The sequence below is a fragment of the Tauraco erythrolophus genome, chromosome 9 (assembly GCF_009769465.1).
Source record: "Tauraco erythrolophus isolate bTauEry1 chromosome 9, bTauEry1.pri, whole genome shotgun sequence".
Lineage (NCBI taxonomy): Eukaryota > Metazoa > Chordata > Aves > Musophagiformes > Musophagidae > Tauraco > Tauraco erythrolophus.
In genome coordinates, this window is record NC_141473.1 from 9,167,340 (window position 1) to 9,187,303 (window position 19,964).

At 37.5% G+C, this 19,964-nt stretch overlaps 1 protein-coding gene across 1 annotated transcript in view; it reads right to left on the bottom strand.

Moving 5' to 3' along the window:
• The window catches only part of ATRNL1 (attractin like 1), a 526,301-nt gene that overhangs the window by 456,106 nt on the left and 50,231 nt on the right, over positions 1-19,964 (bottom strand). Inside the window, exons 4-7 of the mRNA XM_086616365.1 lie at positions 18,332-18,460; positions 15,062-15,270; positions 3,183-3,357; positions 1,957-2,044 (exon numbers count right to left, since the gene is read on the bottom strand). Of these exons, the coding sequence (XP_086472491.1) occupies positions 1,957-2,044; positions 3,183-3,357; positions 15,062-15,270; positions 18,332-18,460 (601 nt within the window). The remainder of the gene's footprint in view (positions 1-1,956; positions 2,045-3,182; positions 3,358-15,061; positions 15,271-18,331; positions 18,461-19,964) is intronic.

Consider the following 19,964-nt stretch of genomic DNA (forward strand, 5'->3'; position numbering starts at 1 on the left):
TTTTTTGACAATACTACGTCACTCAAAATAGCTGAGACAACGGTCAAAAGCAAAGAATTGCAGAAGAATCTCATAATACTGAATGTCTGATACATGGACAAATAAAAGAGTAAATAAAAACTCATGTAGATAAGCATGAAGTGATGCATATGAATAAAAAGCAATTTTAAGTCTGTACGTATGGTGGTGGGCTTTGAATTGACTGGAATAAGATCTTGAGGTTATAATCAATAGTTCTGTGAAAATATCAATTCAAAGCCAACAGCAGACTTTCGAAAAGCCAAAATACTGTTAAGAATTAATAGGAAAAAATTACACCATTAATATACCAAAGACTGTGATTCCTCCTGTCTCAGAAGGGCTATAACAGAGCCAGAAGAGGTAGAGGCAAGCGACACAGTGTTATTTCAGGTATGAAACAGCTTCTTTCTGGACCATTATTAAAACCCAAGGAATTTTCACCACGGAAAATAAATTACAGAGAGAGGACATGATGGACTTAAAAGAAAATCATGAGTGGTACAGAGAAAATAAAGGGAAAATAGTGTAAGAATTAGGGATTATCAAAATTAAACCAGCAAGTACCAGTTTCCCAAAAGGTTGTATTCTTCACAAAATACACTGGAATTCTTAGGCGCAGGATGGTATCAATGCTAAAACAAATATATGGTCTGAAAACGTGGGAAAAAAACTAAAACGCATGGATTCATAATCTTCCCACAAAAATACTACTCTATCTTAGAAGACGCTAGCTGCAGACAAGGACAGTATTCTGAGGAAGCTTCTCTATGTTCTTGTCATTTTTTCTTATGTTCTTCCTTAGGCATTCACTGTTATCCGTTACTCAAGACATGTTACCAGGCTCAATGAACACTCTGGTCTGACTTGATACAATCTTTTTCGTTCTTCTCTACTGGAAGTGTCTTGTGCAAACAACTGAAAATTCAGGACACAAATTCTGCATTTCTCTGTCACAGTTAACAAGTTTGCCATCATCTGCGTTCACTTTTGGTCCTTTATATTTTGGAGACATGACTAACACTAGACATAAATTAATGAATTAACAAAAGGTAATTATGAGGGTTTTTTTAATAAAGAACATTTCTATCTCTATATTCTATCAGTACAAAGAATCTTTTTTTTTCTTTTTTAGTGAAATAAGCCTTTAAGAGTGCTTTCAACAAAGCAGCATGCAGACTACATAATATCTGTAGAAGCAAAACTGCCAGTAGTTCTGTTTATTTGAATTTACAGTAAAACAGTATTATAGAACGACAGTTTGTATTTTAATACAGCTCTGGTTCTGCACTAAGAATAACAAAACAAATAAAAACTTATTTCTTACAGTCACGGCCTTAATGGCCCTGACCAGCCTCATCCAAGGCTCTGCCATGGACCCTCAGTCCCTGACTGCTCGTGATCCTGCCTCCTGGATGGAGGTCTCCTGATGGACCATCAGGCATAGGTTGTAGTCTTCTGTCCAGTCCTGGCTCTGGTCATGTATCTTTTTCCTCCTGACTGGTCTCCCTGGACCTGGGTCATCGCTTGCCATGTCTGAGGCTGTCAAAGGACTCTGCTACTAGCACCTAGCTCTGCCTCGTGGGCTCAGCCCTTGGGGACGGTGCCTAGTCAGTGAGGGCACTGCCCACGTGGAGGTCACCCTTGGTTCCCAGCTCTCCTTCCATTACCACAACAATTCCAATTATATAAAGCCTCTTCTATTGGCAGGTTTAGCTCTGAGGGTTTATGATCAGCTAATAAGTGACTTAGATGTAGCGCACAATTTTTGGAAGAAGATTGTGCAATAGATCTAAGTACTGAAGACAACACTCAAAAAATGGTTAGGGACTAGAAATTAAACTATCCTCAAAAATCTATGCTCACGATGAATCATTTTAAGATCACTAACAACACACGAAAGTAAATTAATTGAATGGGATGCTGAAGAGTCCAAACCTGATATAAAGCAAGAGTGTGTCCATATCTCTGGAGTGGCCCTTTGGATACAGGTACCACGTTCCATATACTGCTCTCCAAATTGTAGCTAGAAGAGAAATAGAAAAAGTAAACATTTTCTCCCCACAAAGAAATAGGAATTTTTAAAGTTTGAACTAACTTCTGTTCGACAAACTGCGCACACTCGACATCACTGTAGTTTATCTGACGTGGCAATTTGTTAGCAGCAGTAACACGATCACTTTTAACTGTTATGACAGTGTATTAACTATGGATAGTGTACTAAATGCTCCTCAACAAAAACACAAGCAGCTCATTCAGAAACCCACCAACAATCTCAGAAAACAGGACTGTAATAAAAATCACCATAATTGCAAGAAAGTTATGGAACTATATTGCTAAGCTCACTGTTATCGGTCACATCAAAAAAAACACTGAACTGCTTATGCCACAATCTTTTGCATTACTTTGAAAACTTATCGTTGAGTTGTACAGTTGATCTTAATTTCCATTAGATTTTAACTAACAATTAATCCATGAACAGATTAAAACACAACAAGATGGAAGAGTGGTAAAAAAATAAGCAGAGAGAGATAGAAAAGGAAATCGCCAAAGATGATGAGACTTGTTCTGGATGATTGCAAAGGCGTGGAAGAAAAGAGATAGACAAAAATAGAATAAACATGTTCATAAACACATCCTAATACTTACATTTACCACATTTAGGGCCTTTACATATATACAGGTCACCATACAAACTGTCATAAATATGAAGAAGTGAAATATGGATGACCTGTCTAATCCCACCGGCAGGGCACCAACAGGCTAAGTGCATGCATTAAATACCAGTCTCCTATAATTATAAATTAACTTCAATAATGCAAATAGCATTCTAGATGTATTATCTGAAAAATATCAACACATGGATTTCTTTTACTGTTTTATCACTACAAACATTTCTATGTTTTGCAGCAAAGTACAGCAATGGTTTACACAAAACTGGAGAAATTACACATTAGCATCACATATAGACCGATGTTACCTATATTTTAACTGGTTTTAAGCATAAGAAAGTTACAAGCAGAAAATAACACCGTTAATTAAAAAAAAAGTCTAAAAACATATAAAACTTCCAGTTAAACAGCAGAATAGAGGATATGTCGCTGATAAGATCTGTTTTCCCTAAGCCATGTCAGAGGGAATATGACAAAGGAGAAATCACTTACTTCAACACCATTTGGAATGAACTGTAGTTAAAAGCGTATCCACCAATCACCCACATAAACTTCCCGTGCAGGACCGCCTTATGGGAAGCCCGGCCCACAGAAGGGCTGAAGGGCTTTACGTTTGGTAGAATCCAGTAAGACTCCGTGGAAGGGACATTCAAAGAACAATCTGGACCTGTTTTGTAAACAAATGTGCAATTTGTACAATCTGTTAGACACGGATGTTACAGCCAATAAAGCAGAAACAAGGGAGGCTTAATTACAGACGTCAGGATTGCTCATTCTGATAAAATACAGTATACACTTCTATGTTTAACAGATGCTCAGTGAAAAAAAACCTGACAACAAGAGATGTCAGTCAAATTGAAAGCGTTAGATTAGTTCAAATAATAATGATACATTTCCGCATTCTCCTCAGAAAACACACCCTGAGTCACAAATTCTTTAAAGAAAGGCATAATGCATCATATTTTCAGATACTGTATAGGTCCAAAACGCATAGCACAGCATACACTGCATGTTACCTCTGGAGAAAAACTATACTGCATTTGAACTAACCAGAGTAAGCTTATATCAAAGAAAAAAAATACTACAATAAATTAAGTTAAAATATAGATTATACTATACTAAATGTCAACAATCAAAATTTTTCCCTTTGCCAATGCTGTTGTTCTGCACTGTATTTCAAGAGTAAAATACACTGTAAAGTGTATTTATAAAAGGAATTATTTGAATATTTACATTTTATAAAATTTCATAGATTATTCTATAAAGTTACCAAAACCCACGACTATATATTATTTTGGAATATATTTTAGTCAATTGTTTTTGCTAAATAAGGTAAAGCCAGAGTTTTCAGAGTTTTATTATTATTAAAATCATGAATAGCAGAAATATTTTTCATTTGTTCTTCAACAATCAAAAATGTAACCTCTTCATCATTAGTTTAGGCTCTAAATATTGGAAGAACTTTGAAATCTTGTTATTTAAAACCTGAATACATTCGGAACTTTGCTTAAAAACAAAAAGACAGCACATGCACTATTTGCCTCTTGTCAGTGACTGTACGGCATTACCAACTGGCTTTATTGCTAGATGAAAAACACTGAATTTTTAGGACATCAACGTGTTCTACTTTAAGCATTATCAATCACGGAACTGAAATTTTTATCATCAGTGATGGCATACAGATATTGTATCACAGCTAATTTATTTCAGGAATTTGATGCGGATCCTATAAGCAATATCACGTCCCTCTCAACCTGCCTCACTGAGGTAAATCATTCTCTCAAGCTACTGGATATCACTAAAAACCAAAGCTGTTGAAATCAGACTAGGCATAACATTTACCCTCAGCAAATTCGCCGATGACACCAAGCTGTGTGGTGCCGTCGACACGCTGGAAGGGAGGGATGCCATCCAGAGGGACCTCGACAGGCTGGAGAGGTGGGCCCGTACCAACCTCATGAAGTTTAACCAGGCCAAATGCAAGGTCCTACATCTGGGTCGTGGCAATCCCAGGCATAAATACAGACTGGGTGGTGAATGGATCGACAGCAGCCCTGAGGAGAAGGACTTGGGAGTACTGGTGGACGAGAAGCTCAATATGAGCCGGCAATGTGCTCTTGCGGCCCAGAAGGCCAACCGCGTCCTGGGCTGCATCAAGAGGAGCGTGGCCAGCAGGTCGAGGGAGGTGATTCTCCCCCTCTACTCTGCCCTCGTGAGACCTCACTTGGAGTACTGCGTCCAGTTCTGGAGTCCCCAACATAAGAAGGACATGGACCAGTTGGAGAGGGTCCAGAGGAGGGCCACGAAGATGATAAGAGGGCTGGAGCACCTTTCCTATGAGGACAGGCTGAAAGAGTTGGGGCTGTTCAGCCTGGAGAAGAGGAGGCTCCGGGGTGACCTTATAGCGGTCTTCCAGTACCTCAAGGGGGCCTACAGGAAAGATGGGGAGAGGCTGTTCAGGAGGGCCAGTTATGATAGGACAAGGGGTAACGGTTTTAAAATAGAGGGAGGTAGGTTCAGGTTGGATATTAGAAAAAAATTTTTTACCATGAGAGTTGTAGAACACTGGAACAGGTTGCCCAGAGAGGTGGTGGATGCTCCATCCCTGGAGACGTTCAAGGCCAGGTTGGACAAGGCCCTGAGCAACCTGATCTAGTTGGAGATATCCCTGTTCCTTGCAGGGGGGTTGGACTAGATGACCTTTGAAGGTCCCTTCCAGCCCTAACCATTCTATGATTCTATGATTCTTTGAAAACTCAGTGATAACATGTTAAAAAAAAAAAAAAAAAAAAAACAACGAAGAGCAAAAAGCAAAGAAACAACAACAACACAATCTAGTCTAGTTCCAGGGAGGATCTGCTATGCTTCTGTTTCTACCAGACAAATCAGCAGAAACTGTAAGAATGAACAGAATTAGTCGATACATAGATAATTGCCATCTATGTGTAAAAATCAGTATAGCCTCGTAAAGAGAAGGCCTGTCTTCCAAATCCATTAAAGTTCTTTGAAGGTATCAATTCGGCGTGATTCAATTGACACACTGACATGGATTTTCATGGCTTTTAACGAAATTCCTCACCAAAGACTTTTAAGGAAACTTGACTGTTGTGGCAAGAGCATGAACATCTTTGCATGGCTAAACAATCAACTGTGAACAGAAATAGCAGACAGGAGTAAGTGGCCGCTTCTTACAGGGAGGGAAGTTCCCCGTGGAGTCCCACAAGGATTTCTGCGGGTAACCAAGGCATTCAACACACGCATCAATGATCCCAAAAGAGGATGAGCAGTGAAGAAACTTTGCTGTTAAAGGCAATTAATGGAGGGCAAAAAAAAAAATCAGATCAGCCTTTGAAGAACCACAGAACAAGTTCTTGTCTCACCATGTGATTAAGCAATAAAATCACACATGAAACTCTACACACACAAATGTAAGACTATAAAAGCTACATTCTAGCTTGACTAAAAAGATGATAGCCTCTCAGCTAACCATTACTAGTTAGTAGCAAAGTCTCAGCTTAAGATAATTCATGAGAACATCACCTCAACACTCAGAAATGGTCAAAAAAACAAATCAGATGTTACGAACAGGGAACACCATTACCTCACTGTATAAATTAGTGGTTTGCCCACACTTACTAAACTGTGCCCCCTGCTCAAAAAACAAATAAACAAAAAAACAGCTGGAGACTTTACAGAGAAATAACAAGGATGCTAATAGAATGGCTTCTCTAAACGGAACGACTGAGTTAGTTGGGACTTTTGCACTTAGAAAAAAAGAAAATTTGGAAGTTGACGATAAATGTCTATAAAACAAGTAGTGACACAGAGAGGGCAGATATGAAGAGCCTACAGTCTCTTCAAATGTAAAAAAACTTAGATTCATGAAACGCAGCTTGAAGAAGTCATGTTTAAAACAAACAGAAGGAGGTAGTTCTTCATGCAACAAGTATCAGACTTGCTTGGCAAGGAACTCTGACTTCACACTAAGTCAAGGAGAGACTGGAAAAGCATTTATAAGTTTACTAAACAAACTAGGTAAGAAATGCACATCAAGAACTTAATTTTAAAACATATTATCCTTAGGGGGAAAGAAAAAAGGTTACGTTTTTCCAACATGTATTTTCATTTTTCGGCAACTCGTCACAATTACTTCTTATACCCAATGACAAGGCAGATGACTTGTACCTAACCAGTTGTCAACTTTTCCTAGTACTCCATAGAATGATGTCCACTTGTATCCAAATCACTTTCCGTTCATTAAATGATGGAGACACTCAATTCCCATTGTTCATTATACCTTCTACCCAGAAAAGATTAATGGTATTTGAATGAGGTCTAATGAGAGTATGAACAATTCAGTATATTATTACTTAAGCATTAATAATAGAACCTGTAATAGAACTGCAACCTCAGCAAGAGTCTGATTTGGTAAAATACTGCAGGTTTCGAAACACTTAATTTGAATATAAAAGTGCTCAAAAATAAGCAATTGATTAAGTATTCTTTGATCAGGGAAGAGCTTAGACTATGAAATCAGTGCCTCCTGTCAGAAAATGAACACACATTGATGTCGGTTTTTAGTCACCGTTCTTGCACCGACATGTAGTGGTCAACAGTGTCCCCTGGTGGCAAATGATGAATAAACCACACAAACTACTCGCACGCCAATTGATTTGAGATTTTCATTTCTGGAGGCAGGGAACAGCAAGAATTCATGTAACAAATCCGAAATACATTTAATGACATTGACTGCATTAAAATGAAAACAAGAAAAAACTTTGAACAGGAAGTTAAAGGAGCAAAAATCCTAAATATACTGTTGACCAGTTCAGCAACTGAAGGAATGTCAGAGAGAACTTTCTAACCACCTCATTGCTGAATGACAGGACAGATAAGAAAGAAAGGAGAAAAACCATATACCCGGGTCCTGTTCTGGCATGAAAAAAGGACACATTCTAAGGAGACACACCTGAACTCAGGAGCTTGAAAGCAGCATGTCCTCCACTGTTTTCTTCAAAGAACAGATTAATAATTACCCTGTGCATGATGCACATGTCCATTTAAGTGGCATCAGTTGACACTGTCACCAGAGGAGGCACTTCTGGCCTCCCCTCACCGCTTAAGCTCCAGTTTGTATCACTACTGGCAACAGCTTTCACACGGCTGCACAACAAACCGGATGAGGGAATGCATCCAGGTTAAAACATGCTTTTATTTGTAGCCAGGCTAGCTTTTCATCTGGATGCATTCCCTTACACATTTCACCTTGCCCACATACACGTGGCTGTGCCAACACGAGTAAGGCCGCATGGCCAGGACTGCCTCTTCAGTAAGAGTCTAAAACATTGATGGAGTTATCACTTTATGTATCAATCAGCACACAAACGGAACAGACAGCTGAAAAAAACAAAAGCAATAGAATAATACTGACTTCTACTGAAGCATCTTTTCAAGAGCAAATGCTTATGTGGGGCTATTGCCTTATAAAGGCAAGGTAAATGTAGGACTTACAAATATCATTTACAGATTTTCCTCTTTAAATAAATATACCATGAAACATCACCATTATTTCAGCATAAATACATTTTCTCTTCAGAAACATCACATTCACTAAATACATGCCTTTTGTGCAGAGAGCACTACAGCTGCAGAACAATTATAATGAAAAATACGTTTTATTATTTTCTATGCAAATATGATTTTTGTCCATTTATTTAAAATTGGTTTTCTTTCTTGTCATCCTAATGTGTCACTCAATTCACTGGGGGAGGCAGGGGGTTGGGGGGGAAGCTTTAAAAGCAGCAAACACTTTATAAACCTGAATTGGAAGTCAATTACGTTATCCTCAAAGGTAGGAAAAAATTCTATAGGTTTTAAAAAAGCGATTTACCCACACAACACAAGAGAAGGAATCTAATTTCTATTTATCAAGGAGTTTCATGAACTGCCAAAGTAACAATCTGTTCCAGTAGTTCAAGTCATAAGATCAATTTCCACCTAATGAGAAAACATCATCTACTATCTTCAACCCTAATCTTTTCCTTTGGGATCACAGAAGAAAAAAAAAAAAAAAAAAGTATTGATGTGTTGAACATAAATGTCACAGTCCTGGTTTTCATACAATCTAATCAAAGCATTTAAATAAAGTATTTGTTGTTATTTATTCTGGGATTTTTTTTATATCTGATCATTGATAATTGTTGCTTTAACATAATAATTTTTAATCACCCTAAACATAAACCCAGTATTAATATTTTCAAGTATCAAATAAAATCTTCATATGATAATGAATTTGAGATCACGAAAAATATTTTTGAGAAAAGAGAATATATCTGAATATATTTTCAATAAAAACTCCATTGGAAGTTTTACCGAGCAATAAATCACCTTTCCTATAGGCAAGTGATAAAGTAGTAACTACACAAAAATACAAAGTTGCTATGTAAATGAAAAGAGAAAAGTTGTTCAGGAACGGCTCACCAGTATTCTACTAGCAGGTGTATTCACCTATCCCTACGCTGCCACCGCACAGCTCTGCAACAACCATACGGCATGTAAATATTCCCCCCTCCTGCAAATAATCTTGCTCCAAACAAGACTTAATGGTAGGCAAAGAGATGCTGGACAGGTCTGCAGCTAAAGCAGCATGGTAACAAGCTGTGCCAAGGCTCAGCCTCCTCCATGAATGAAACACTCCGAAATTCTAATGCACACAAGCCAATGCAGTTCTTGAAATGCCATCTGGTTGCTATCATTCAGTCTCATTTCTTTCCTCATCCAGGAATCGTGGATCATCCAAGGCTGACGTGGCCTTGGGCAATCTGCAGCTTAAGTCTGAGCCGGCAAGCCAAAAGGGCTGCACTGCCTGCCATGGGTGTGTGCTACTCAACAGTGCCCTTTAACTCTTTCACTCCAGGTCTCCAACTCAACATCGGCTAGGCTGGTACAGAAGAATAAGGCCTGATGCCACAGCAGTCTTTATTGGAAGCACACTGCATGGAAAGCCTTCCTAGTGTTTCGTGACTGAGCACAAGTATTCTCTTTGGTTGGATCTGCTTGAGATTCGTCAACTTTAATATTAAACAAACAAAAATGTTTTGCTTCTTGCTCTCTGAAGAAACAGAGACTTTTCAGATTGGCAGTATCTGACAGTACCCATCAGATTAGAGATTTTTGAGGCTCCATGCTAATCCCAGCAAGAAATCAAGCTCTAGTATCTATGGTAAGAACTTTGGGAAAACTTCTCAGCTCTAATAGTCAAAAGCCTCCTTCTGATTTTCAAACTAGATGTATCGATGGCCAGTTTATCCCAATTTGTCTTCTACCAGTATTGATATCTCTGGACCTCATGAGCTAGTCTGTCTTTTCAGTCTATACACCCCACAAATGTTTATAGACAGCAACACTATTCCCTCCCAGCCTTCATTTCACCAGTTTAAACAAACCATGCCGTTATCTTCGATAGCCCTGACCATCCTAATTGTTCTCCCTTTGGGCCCAATTTCAATTTGTATTCATAAAAGTGTAGTAAGAAAAATGAACTATAGTACTAATGTTTTTGTATATTTAACTGTAGATTCTGTGACTGATCATCCTTCTAGTGCACTTGACAGTATATAGCTCAAAGCATGTAAAATTAATGAATCAGTTCATACTCTAATTGACATAGACAAGAAAGTTTTCTCCCATGTCACCTTCCACACTTAAGTCCAAGATTATAAACGAAATTCTTAATACTCTTAGTCACTAAATGTATGAATTTACAATTTATACTGAAGTAATTGCATCCCACACATTACTCTAAACCTTTTTTGCAGGATATTCTGTTCCTCCTTCATATTTGAAGTAATACTCATCTTTGTATTACCAGATTTCATTAGTGGTCTTATGAGTAGCTTATAAAAATTAAGTAACGAGCTCGGTCCCAAGATGAGTATTTACGCAGTACTGACATCTCTCCATCTGAAGTCACTTGCCCAGCGCGCCCACTCACGTTTCACAATTAACAAGCTGTGTTCCCCTTACTACTCCCTTACGTATTCTGACTTCTTCAGTTTCAATGATTGCCTATCATCAAGTGCTGAGGTTCAGATAAAATACATTGCACTTTCTTGTCACTTTTCTTACAAATTATTTTAGTATGATCTACACTGATAAATCCACATTTCAACTGTTTCACTGTTCAATCATACTATACACTTAATTACTTCTTTCCTCAAATTATGGTCTAGAAATTTACACACTGTTGAAATCAAGCTAACGAGTTTTGAGCTGTCTGAATTGTTTTCTTCATAGTCTTAAATAAAGCTGCTACAGATACTGACCTAAATTTAGTCTCTTCTGTTATCAGGGAGATCAGATCTATCCCCTTCTTGCATTCCGGATATAGTATTGCATTTGTTCATAAGTTCAATCAAACATTTACATGTTCTACCTTGCTACACGTATTTGCATGCATTTTAAACATTTAGAAGGTTATAGATTTGTTTTAAATAGATTACATTTTTCATTCTAAAAGGAATGCAGTTCCTGTGCTTTCAAACCACCTCACAATGCAAGCCAAAACACACCACACGTGGAGGATCAGATTTGCTTCAAAGGTAACCTACTGATTCGCTGAAAGACTAATGGAAACACACCCTGTCATTCCTCCCTGTTAGATCCCCTTTCTGCTTGCAGTACTGATCAAGGATCAGAGGATTCAAGCATCAAAGCCAATAAAGTCTCTCCTAAATTCAACAATCTTCAAGTCTTCCTTTCTGCATCCAGTGCAAAAGGTACCAGCATCAAGAGCATCCCCACATCATACTGGATCAAGAAGATATCATGCCTGTGCAGGAGCTCTCAGTGAGGATTCCCACTAAGTGTTAAAGTCACCACTAACTCCTTAATCTTCCCATCACAGGATTGTTTCCTAGTAAGCGCAGCAGTTTTGTGGCGTAACTTGAATTCTGGCAGGTATTTACGCTCCACCCTGAAGTGCCCGTCCCCAGACTGGGCACTATAATCCAATGTTATCTCCCAAATGTCTACCTCAGAGAAAGGGTCACTTGCTCTCTACTCAAAATTCCTCACATGAAAATTATGACCTACAGTCATTTGCAAGTTTTTTAACAGTCTCTTTCTAAGTCAGCCTTTTGTTTGACAATACAGCCTGCAGTCTTTGTTCCTAGAACTTTTTACATCAACTGATACTAAGACAATTTTCTAAATTATTTCTTTGAACTGGATGAGTTATAGCTCTTTAAAATGAAACTATCTATCTTTATTTACCACACAGCGAATCTTACTATCTTACCTGAAAATTTTATCAGGAAAAATTATATGTAATAATCCAGGTATTTTATAAAAATGTTCATTAATATCAGAGAAAAACTGGTCATCCTCCAACTAATCACTCTGCTACTGCATATTTTACCTGTAGTTGTATTTTGAATTCCTTCTGCAAAACAGTTTTTAACCTATTTAATAAGTGGCAGGCTAGTTATTTCCATTACATGGTATTAAATCAAGAAAAAGAGAGCAAGTTGGTAGTTTTGAGACATCTTTTTTCCTCCCTGAGTTACATCCACAGCCAGTATCAGCAGGCATAGACAAGTTCAGCTTTAGAATATCAAGACAGATTAGCCAGTACAGGGACAGCATGATTTGACGTAGTATTTACAAAAGGAATCACTATTCAGGAAAAACTTCCGCCTCCTTTAAGTTGCCTGAATATTTTAAATTAAGCAGATTTAAAGTAAATACTAAATTTTCTTCCTGTATGTACTTCTGAGACCACCTATCTCAGAAACATTTAACACTATTAAACATGAATAGCATTATTAAAAATAACTTTTATTTTTAACAAAAAGTACATTTAATAAGTACATTTTTTGTTTAATATACTTTTTGTTAAAGACAAAATCATTATTATTATTATATTATTTGCTTTCCAAGCCTACAAGTTTTTATTGTCATGGCATTATTCTATATTTGTACGACTAGCAGCTAACTGCAAACATTTACAACATCCTTCTTCCACAAAATGTATCTAATAACGAGAGGACTCTACTTTTTACTCAAAACAATTATTCCATCCCAAAGAATACAGTGTTTTCTTTTTTCAGAATACTTGTTTTAAATGTGAAATGTTCTTCAGAGCTGGTCCTTCCACAGCATCCACAAGGTGTCACCATTGTTAAAGAAACCTCAAGTGTTCTAAAACACGAACTACCCTTTTTATGTTCTGAACTATGGATTTTACTTATTACGTATCTCAAACAATGAAGTCCAATTGTTTTTTTAATACAGGGACTCAATATACTCAAAGTTAAAAAAAAACACTCAGAAAATTCTCTTCTCTTGACTTTAGCCAGTTGGTTTGAATTACCAAACATGAGAAAAACTTGACAGAGTAGCAAAATAAGTAGAACCATTTCCAGTCCCAGCATTGCAAACAGCTTATACAGAAGATACTGTGAGTGTAGAAACTATAAAGAGAGTACATAGATGGAAATAAATCAATAAATAGAACAGAGAGGCAAGTAGTCTCCCAGAGAGCTTAAGGAAAGTTTGGTATTATTTCGTATTAAAGAAGGAAAAACAATTATGTAGGCAAGCCAGCTCATCTGGCACAGAATAAAAAAAAAATAATTGAAAACTATGTAGATTTGGTGAAAACCCAAGGAACAACTAAGCAAATAATCTCTACGTAATCCTACTCACTGTAGGAAAGAATAGGAAGCTAGTACGTGCAGAAATGCTAGATGAAAAGACGGTATTAACAATGAAAGTTAGAATTTTAATCTTATTTTTTTGCTAAAGACATCTAATAAAGATTACAGCACTATAAATGAAGATGTAGCCTAAAAAGTATTTCCAAAGGTTTGAGATTTTTCCCTATTTTGTAAGCAGCGACCTGAAATTGCAAAGAATCAACGCACAAATTAAAGGGTGATATTCTTGCTGCAAGTTCTGTTCACAGCTTCCTTACAGAGATGAAGCTTTCGGGATCTTTTTCTGTGCATTACAATCATGAAAGGTTCTGGAGGACTCGGCAACAAGTCTGCACTACTTCCATTCAATGACCACACTGCTAACCCATTTCCTTTCTATGGGTGCACTGGCTGCCTTTTAATGAACAACTTCATTAATTATTAAGAAGAGAAATGCATTAAATCTCGTGGTGTCGTTGGTCTAATAGATAGGACAGCTAAAAGGAGTAAAAAAGTCATTTCCTCTGACATGCAAAAAGAAACATCAATAAAACAGAAATAGAGGCAGGAAATAATGGGGAGAGGGCGTATCAGCTAAGTAATCTGGAGGTATTTTAATATTTCTTTTAAGAGAAGAATGGGAATTTCAGTGGCAAGCTAATCCAATTGAGACTTTTAATAGGAATGATAAAGGACAAAAAAAAAAATCACAAACCTGTGTTATAATTACACTAAGTGAATTAAACATTTAGGATCTTAAATAATTGACCTTTAATACGAAACAATTATTTGTGGTCTTGGGAGTAAAACTACAGCACGTGCTTACAGTACAGCCATTACCCCACCGTACATGTCCACATACCCGTTCTTGTAACATCATAACAAAATGACTTATCTTTCTTTTTTATTGAGAGACTGTACAAATAATATACAATTAAAAACCAGACAGTGAATACTCACTTAATGAAGCATTAAAAATATGATGTGATGATGTGATATTAAGAAAGGGGTGGAGGGAATGGGGAGAAGAGAGAAAATAAAATCTATCTAGACATTTTAAAAAATTTATTAGAATAGGAAACTAGGCAATAGAGGAACTTAGTCACCAGAAGCGCTCACAACTCTTGAGTAATTACTGTCATTATTCTTTCAAATTAATGATCTAAAAAGAAGAATGCTCACCACAAGAAAGTTTAGGTTGGATATTTCCACAGTATCTCCAAACAGAAAATATGACAGCTGTGAGCCTTCTATGTCATTAAAATACACACATCTAGGTCTACGTGAAAATTTACTCCAGAAACTATTTTTTTAATTTATGCTTATTCTTTAAAGATGCTTTATTCTTTAATTTATGCTTATTCTTTAAAGATAGGAAAAAATTTTTTACCATGAGAGTTGTAGAACACTGGAACAGGTTGCCCAGAGAGGTGGTGGATGCTCCATCCCTGGAGACGTTCAAGGCCAGGTTGGATGAGGCCCTGAGCAACCTGATCTAGTTGGAGATATCCCTGTTCCTTGCAGGGGGGTTGGACTAGATGACCTTTGAAGGTCCCTTCCAGCCCTAACCATTCTATGATTCTATGATTCTATGCTTATTTGCATACTAGATAGGATGCATTAAAAGCAGTTCTTTTTTAAAGATGAACTTGATTGCAAATAACAAAACCTTACCTTGCCAGCTATCATTGCAAACACACAACTTCTCGCCTGTCAAATCGCAGTACCCATGATCTGGACTGCCACAGTTGGCTTTGCAATATGGAATATCACAAGCTTCTCCTTTCCAATACTTGTCACACTCACAATACACCCGGCTTGGTATGGACACACTGGTTGTACACTTTCCATGTTCTGAGCAGTTATTGGGACAAGAATTAATCCTGAAAAAAATATGTAAAATAAGGAAAATAAGCCAAGAGTTCATGACAATGGTTTTATGTGACAGTATCCCCACAGTATGTTAGATAAAGTGCTTTTTTTTCTTGAAAAATGTCTATGTACTGTTAAAACACAAGTTTAATTATGATTTTACACTCAAGCGAGCTGAAAAGATGTTCATCCAGGCTTACACAAAGGCTGTAATGCAGTCAGAATCACAAACATCTTGTACTTGACCAAGAAGTACCGAAATTAAGCAGAGGGACACACTGTGCCTGGACAGATCACCATCTATTTTTTTTCCTATGTTCCAGTATAAGCACTCTAGTCAGTTCCTTCAAACGCTTATTATCTCTTGGAACATCCACACTGCAAGTGACTGTGAGCAGTATCCCTTAAACTCTCCCCCATACAGTTAAAGGGTTTTCTTGAGTGGCTTTAGTCCATGGTATAAAACAGTATGTTTAACATCCAAAGAAAATAAAATTGGAAAAACTGAGCAAGGAAAAAAACAAGGCGGCTAATATCCTGAAACTACTTGCAGGCAGGACTTCATGATTTGACACCTTACTAACAGAGCCACCTTAACCTCGCCTCCTTCACTTCACAATCAGATGTGCAAAAGAGGAGAGATTAGGCTGGAAGAAGTCTGTGACTATTATGGGAGTTAGCATTTCTGTGATACACCCTACTAAACACTGAGATCACAGGCAACCGGACTGCAAAAATATGCAAACTGGTTCCAGAAATGCAGGTAATTCCCTGGAGATGAGGAGGGATGGAGGACACTGAAATACATGGGTCCAAGAGTTTCTACAAACAGAATATGGATCTCAGGCATTATGTGACTGATGAAATCCAAAAAGGATTTGAAACCTTTTTTTGATGACTCACAGCAAAGGGTTGGGTTGAAACTCAGAGTAAACAGTTACTACTTGCTGTTGCCAAAGGAAGAAGGAACTGGAAAAGTTAGGGCCTTTGGCCAAAGGTAGCTGTGGCAGGAGAGTCAGGAGATGTTTTCCTCCCCTAAAGACTCACACCTCAGAGGACTGATTCTGTTTCTGATTCCACTTCTGAACTGCAAATGTACTGAGGGTCTTGCCTAGCACACATATGGCATTAAAATCACTGATAGCATTAACAGCTGTATACCACAGCTGTAAGGAGCCTCTTCCCGTGACTTCACAGGGAGAGTGCTCTGTCGGAAGGTGAACAGTTAAGTCTTTCCAGCAATAGAGAGAGCAATTTAAAGGTAGACCCATTCCCACTCCAATGGGTTCATTAAGGATTCAAACAGAACAAAGAAAATTGGATTGGCAGAGTTCTGGTGTAACTATTGTTGTTTGCAATTGGCATGCTAATTCCATCACAGACACAGTACTTCTGTCTTTTCCAAAATAAAAGGACATGAGTGGTCCATCATGAGGAAGTCAAAAACTGCTTTAGATTACCAAACCAAGGAAGAAAGAGGGTAACAGAAGCAGAGTACAACAGATTAGTGACAGAAAGAAAGTTAATGCAGCCATTAAAAGTAATTGTAGGTACTACTTTTAGCATAAAAAGTTATTGTTGGCTCTCTTAAAAAAAAAAAAAATTAAAAGTATCCATTGCAATAGAAGAAACAGAAGAACAGAGTACATAAAATTTTCTGAGTTATATATGCAATCGAATTAAAAACTGGCAGTTTATTTTAAATCTTTAAAAAATTATGTAATGATATACAGCATGAATTACATTACCAAGTCATAAAAGAATGCAGAGCACATACACCCATTTCTTCAGAATGCAAAGTCTTTTTGCCATTTGCTCCCAAGACAAACAAAAAAGTGCAATAAAAGTTTCAGGGATAATTGAAAAATTTATCTAATTACAGAAGTCTGCCAGGTGATCGCATTTTACTGATGTCAACTGACAAATTAAAAACAGTCTTCTATACTGCCATTTCCAAGACAACATATTTGGTGAGGTTCCCCAAACTCTGAATAGCTATTTATGATCTGGTAAAAGGCAGGCAAATTGCTGAGAATTACATAAACTCTCTTTCCATAGACAATTTAAAAAAGACTTCTGCCAAGAGTAAACCTATGGTCAGGAGCACAACTAGGAATTTTAAATTAATAATGAATATGACATAAGTATTATATGTACTTCCACATTTGAAGTGCGGTGCTGGCCACCACATCCCAAACAATTGGTATTTCAGAATCTAAAGGAATTGCAAGAAAGGAACAAGAATATCTTCAATCATGGGAAAACTATCACATGAAGAAGCAAGTCCAATAGGACCAAGCAATCCCCTCTTGAACAAAAGCACTCAGTAGAAAGGGGCACCGCGTCATCTGTCACAAGCATGTCCCAAATGAGACAGAAGTTGCAATCAACAACTGGAAGGAAACAGCTCAGGTTCATTGAATGCATCTTTTGAGCTGCTGACACAGAAAAAAGCAGACTGGAGGAAGCATATACCAGATGAGACTTTGCCATCAGAGAAACTAAAAGACAGACAGTCCAGATAAGAGCTATGAAGGCAGAATGCAGACTGAGATTGACAATTAGAGGGGAAAGTACCTGAAAAGTAGAGAAGAAATGGAATAAAACTCTTGTGGCTAGCACAAAAGTAGGACATTGTTGAAGGTGTCAAAAGCCATTAAAGTATATTTAGCAAGAGAAAAAAAAAAAAGCAACAGATGATCTTAGTTCAAGAGAAAGGAGTGAACATGACAACAGATGTAATCTCCCTTCTATTCCGTATGACAACTACACGTGTTGGATAAATACTCGAAGGGACACATTCGAGTTCCATATAGCAAAGGAAAAACTCTTGGAATGGCCATGTGGCTTCACTCAGAAGAATATACTTTATTTCATTTTCTTTTTTTTAAACCAGTACCTTAAAGACAACTCATTACAACCCCAGCTCCCTGCTTTTAGAAACATAGCATAAAGCATAACTCTTATGCTATTAATAAAATCAGGAGATAAACACTTCCCTTGGGTTTGTCATTCTCCTGAAAGAAATGATAGGCTGATTAACAAAGTAATTACTTCTTTAAAAATACTTACGAGTAAAAAATGTTAAATCCAGTTAGGTTATAAGCAGCATCACTAAAAAAGTGTAGCAATGCATAGCCAGATGTAGTAACTACTTCAGGAACAGTTTCATTTCCACGCACTTCAGGGACTATTAGGCCACTGGAAAAGAAAATGAGAATAAGATTTTTAACCAGTCTTCAGGAGAGAAGAGGGAAGGAAAAAAAGAAAAAGAAAAAGAGGGGGTTAGCTATTCTGGTTGTTATTATATAGACAAGATAACTCATAAATCTCATTTCAAAACTTCTTTTTAAAAAACAAGTAATAAAATGTGTATAAAATTGTCCATGCCTCTGGCAAGGTAAGGTAGGGTTTTCCAGGAAAAAAAATAACATAATATCTCCTTTCTCACACAGTAATGCAAAATGTCACATCAGATTATTCTCAGGGTGCACGCACTGTCAGTATAATTTTTAAAACTTATTTTAACTTCAAAAAAAATATATATAGTCTTCCGACAGGTGCTTAACACTCACTGCCTTTCAGCACAAATTCTATTTCTGCATAATATTTGCACCTTTAGAAGTTTATTTCATAGATTTCTAGGTTGGAAAAGACCTTAGAGATCATCGAGTCCAACCATCCCTAATCCCCATTAAACCATATCCTCAAGTAGATCATCCACCCTATTCTTAAACACCTCCAGGGATGGGGACTCAACCACCTCCCTGGGCAGCCTATTCCAGTGGCTGACAACCCTTTCAGAGAAGAAATTCTTTCTAACATCCAACCTGAACCTCCCCTGACTAAGCTTATACCCATTTCCTCTTGTTCTATCACCCATCACTAATGTAAAGAGCCCTTCCCCTACCTTCCCACCATCTTTTCTCAAGTATTTGTAGGCTGTAATCAGGTCTCCCCTCAGCCTCCTCTTCTCCAGGCTAAACAGCCCCAACTCCCTCAGCCGCTCCTCATAAGTTTTATTTTCCAGCCCCTTGACCAGTTTAGTTGCCCTTCTTTGGACTCGCTCCAGGAGCTCAATATCTCTCTTAAAGCGAGGGGCCCAAAACTGGACACAATATTCCAGGTGCGGCCTCACCAGTGCCGAGTACAGGGGCAGGATCACTTCCCTATTCCTGCTGGTCACACTGTTCTTGATACACGCCAGTGTCCCATTGGCCTTTTTGGCCACCTGGGCACACTGCTGGCTCATATCAAGCCGGTAAAGAATCCTATTAAAGAATTTCAAACCTGGAATGTATGATAATTAATTTCCATGAAAAGGCAATTTTCAATTGGAAATATAACACTTTCTGAAGTTTTACAAAGATGTTAAGATGTCAGTCTTTATTTAAGACTAAAGTAGGAAAAACAAGCAATACATTAAAATACTGAGAAAAAGGATCACCTGCATAAAACAGTGCCACATTGCAAATATAGGTTATAGGAATCCTAAGGAAAACACTAACAAACTGAAAGACATTTGAAGTAAAGGACTTAAGAAGAGGAATCTCCTCTTTCCTTCCATTCCTGCTACACATCAGGCTCCTGAATAGACACATTTAACAAATTCAAATTTTGGCGGGGGGGAGAACACCACAAGTATGGTACGAATGTTATGGTATGGTATGTATGTTACAACTATGTAACAATTCAGGAGAATTAG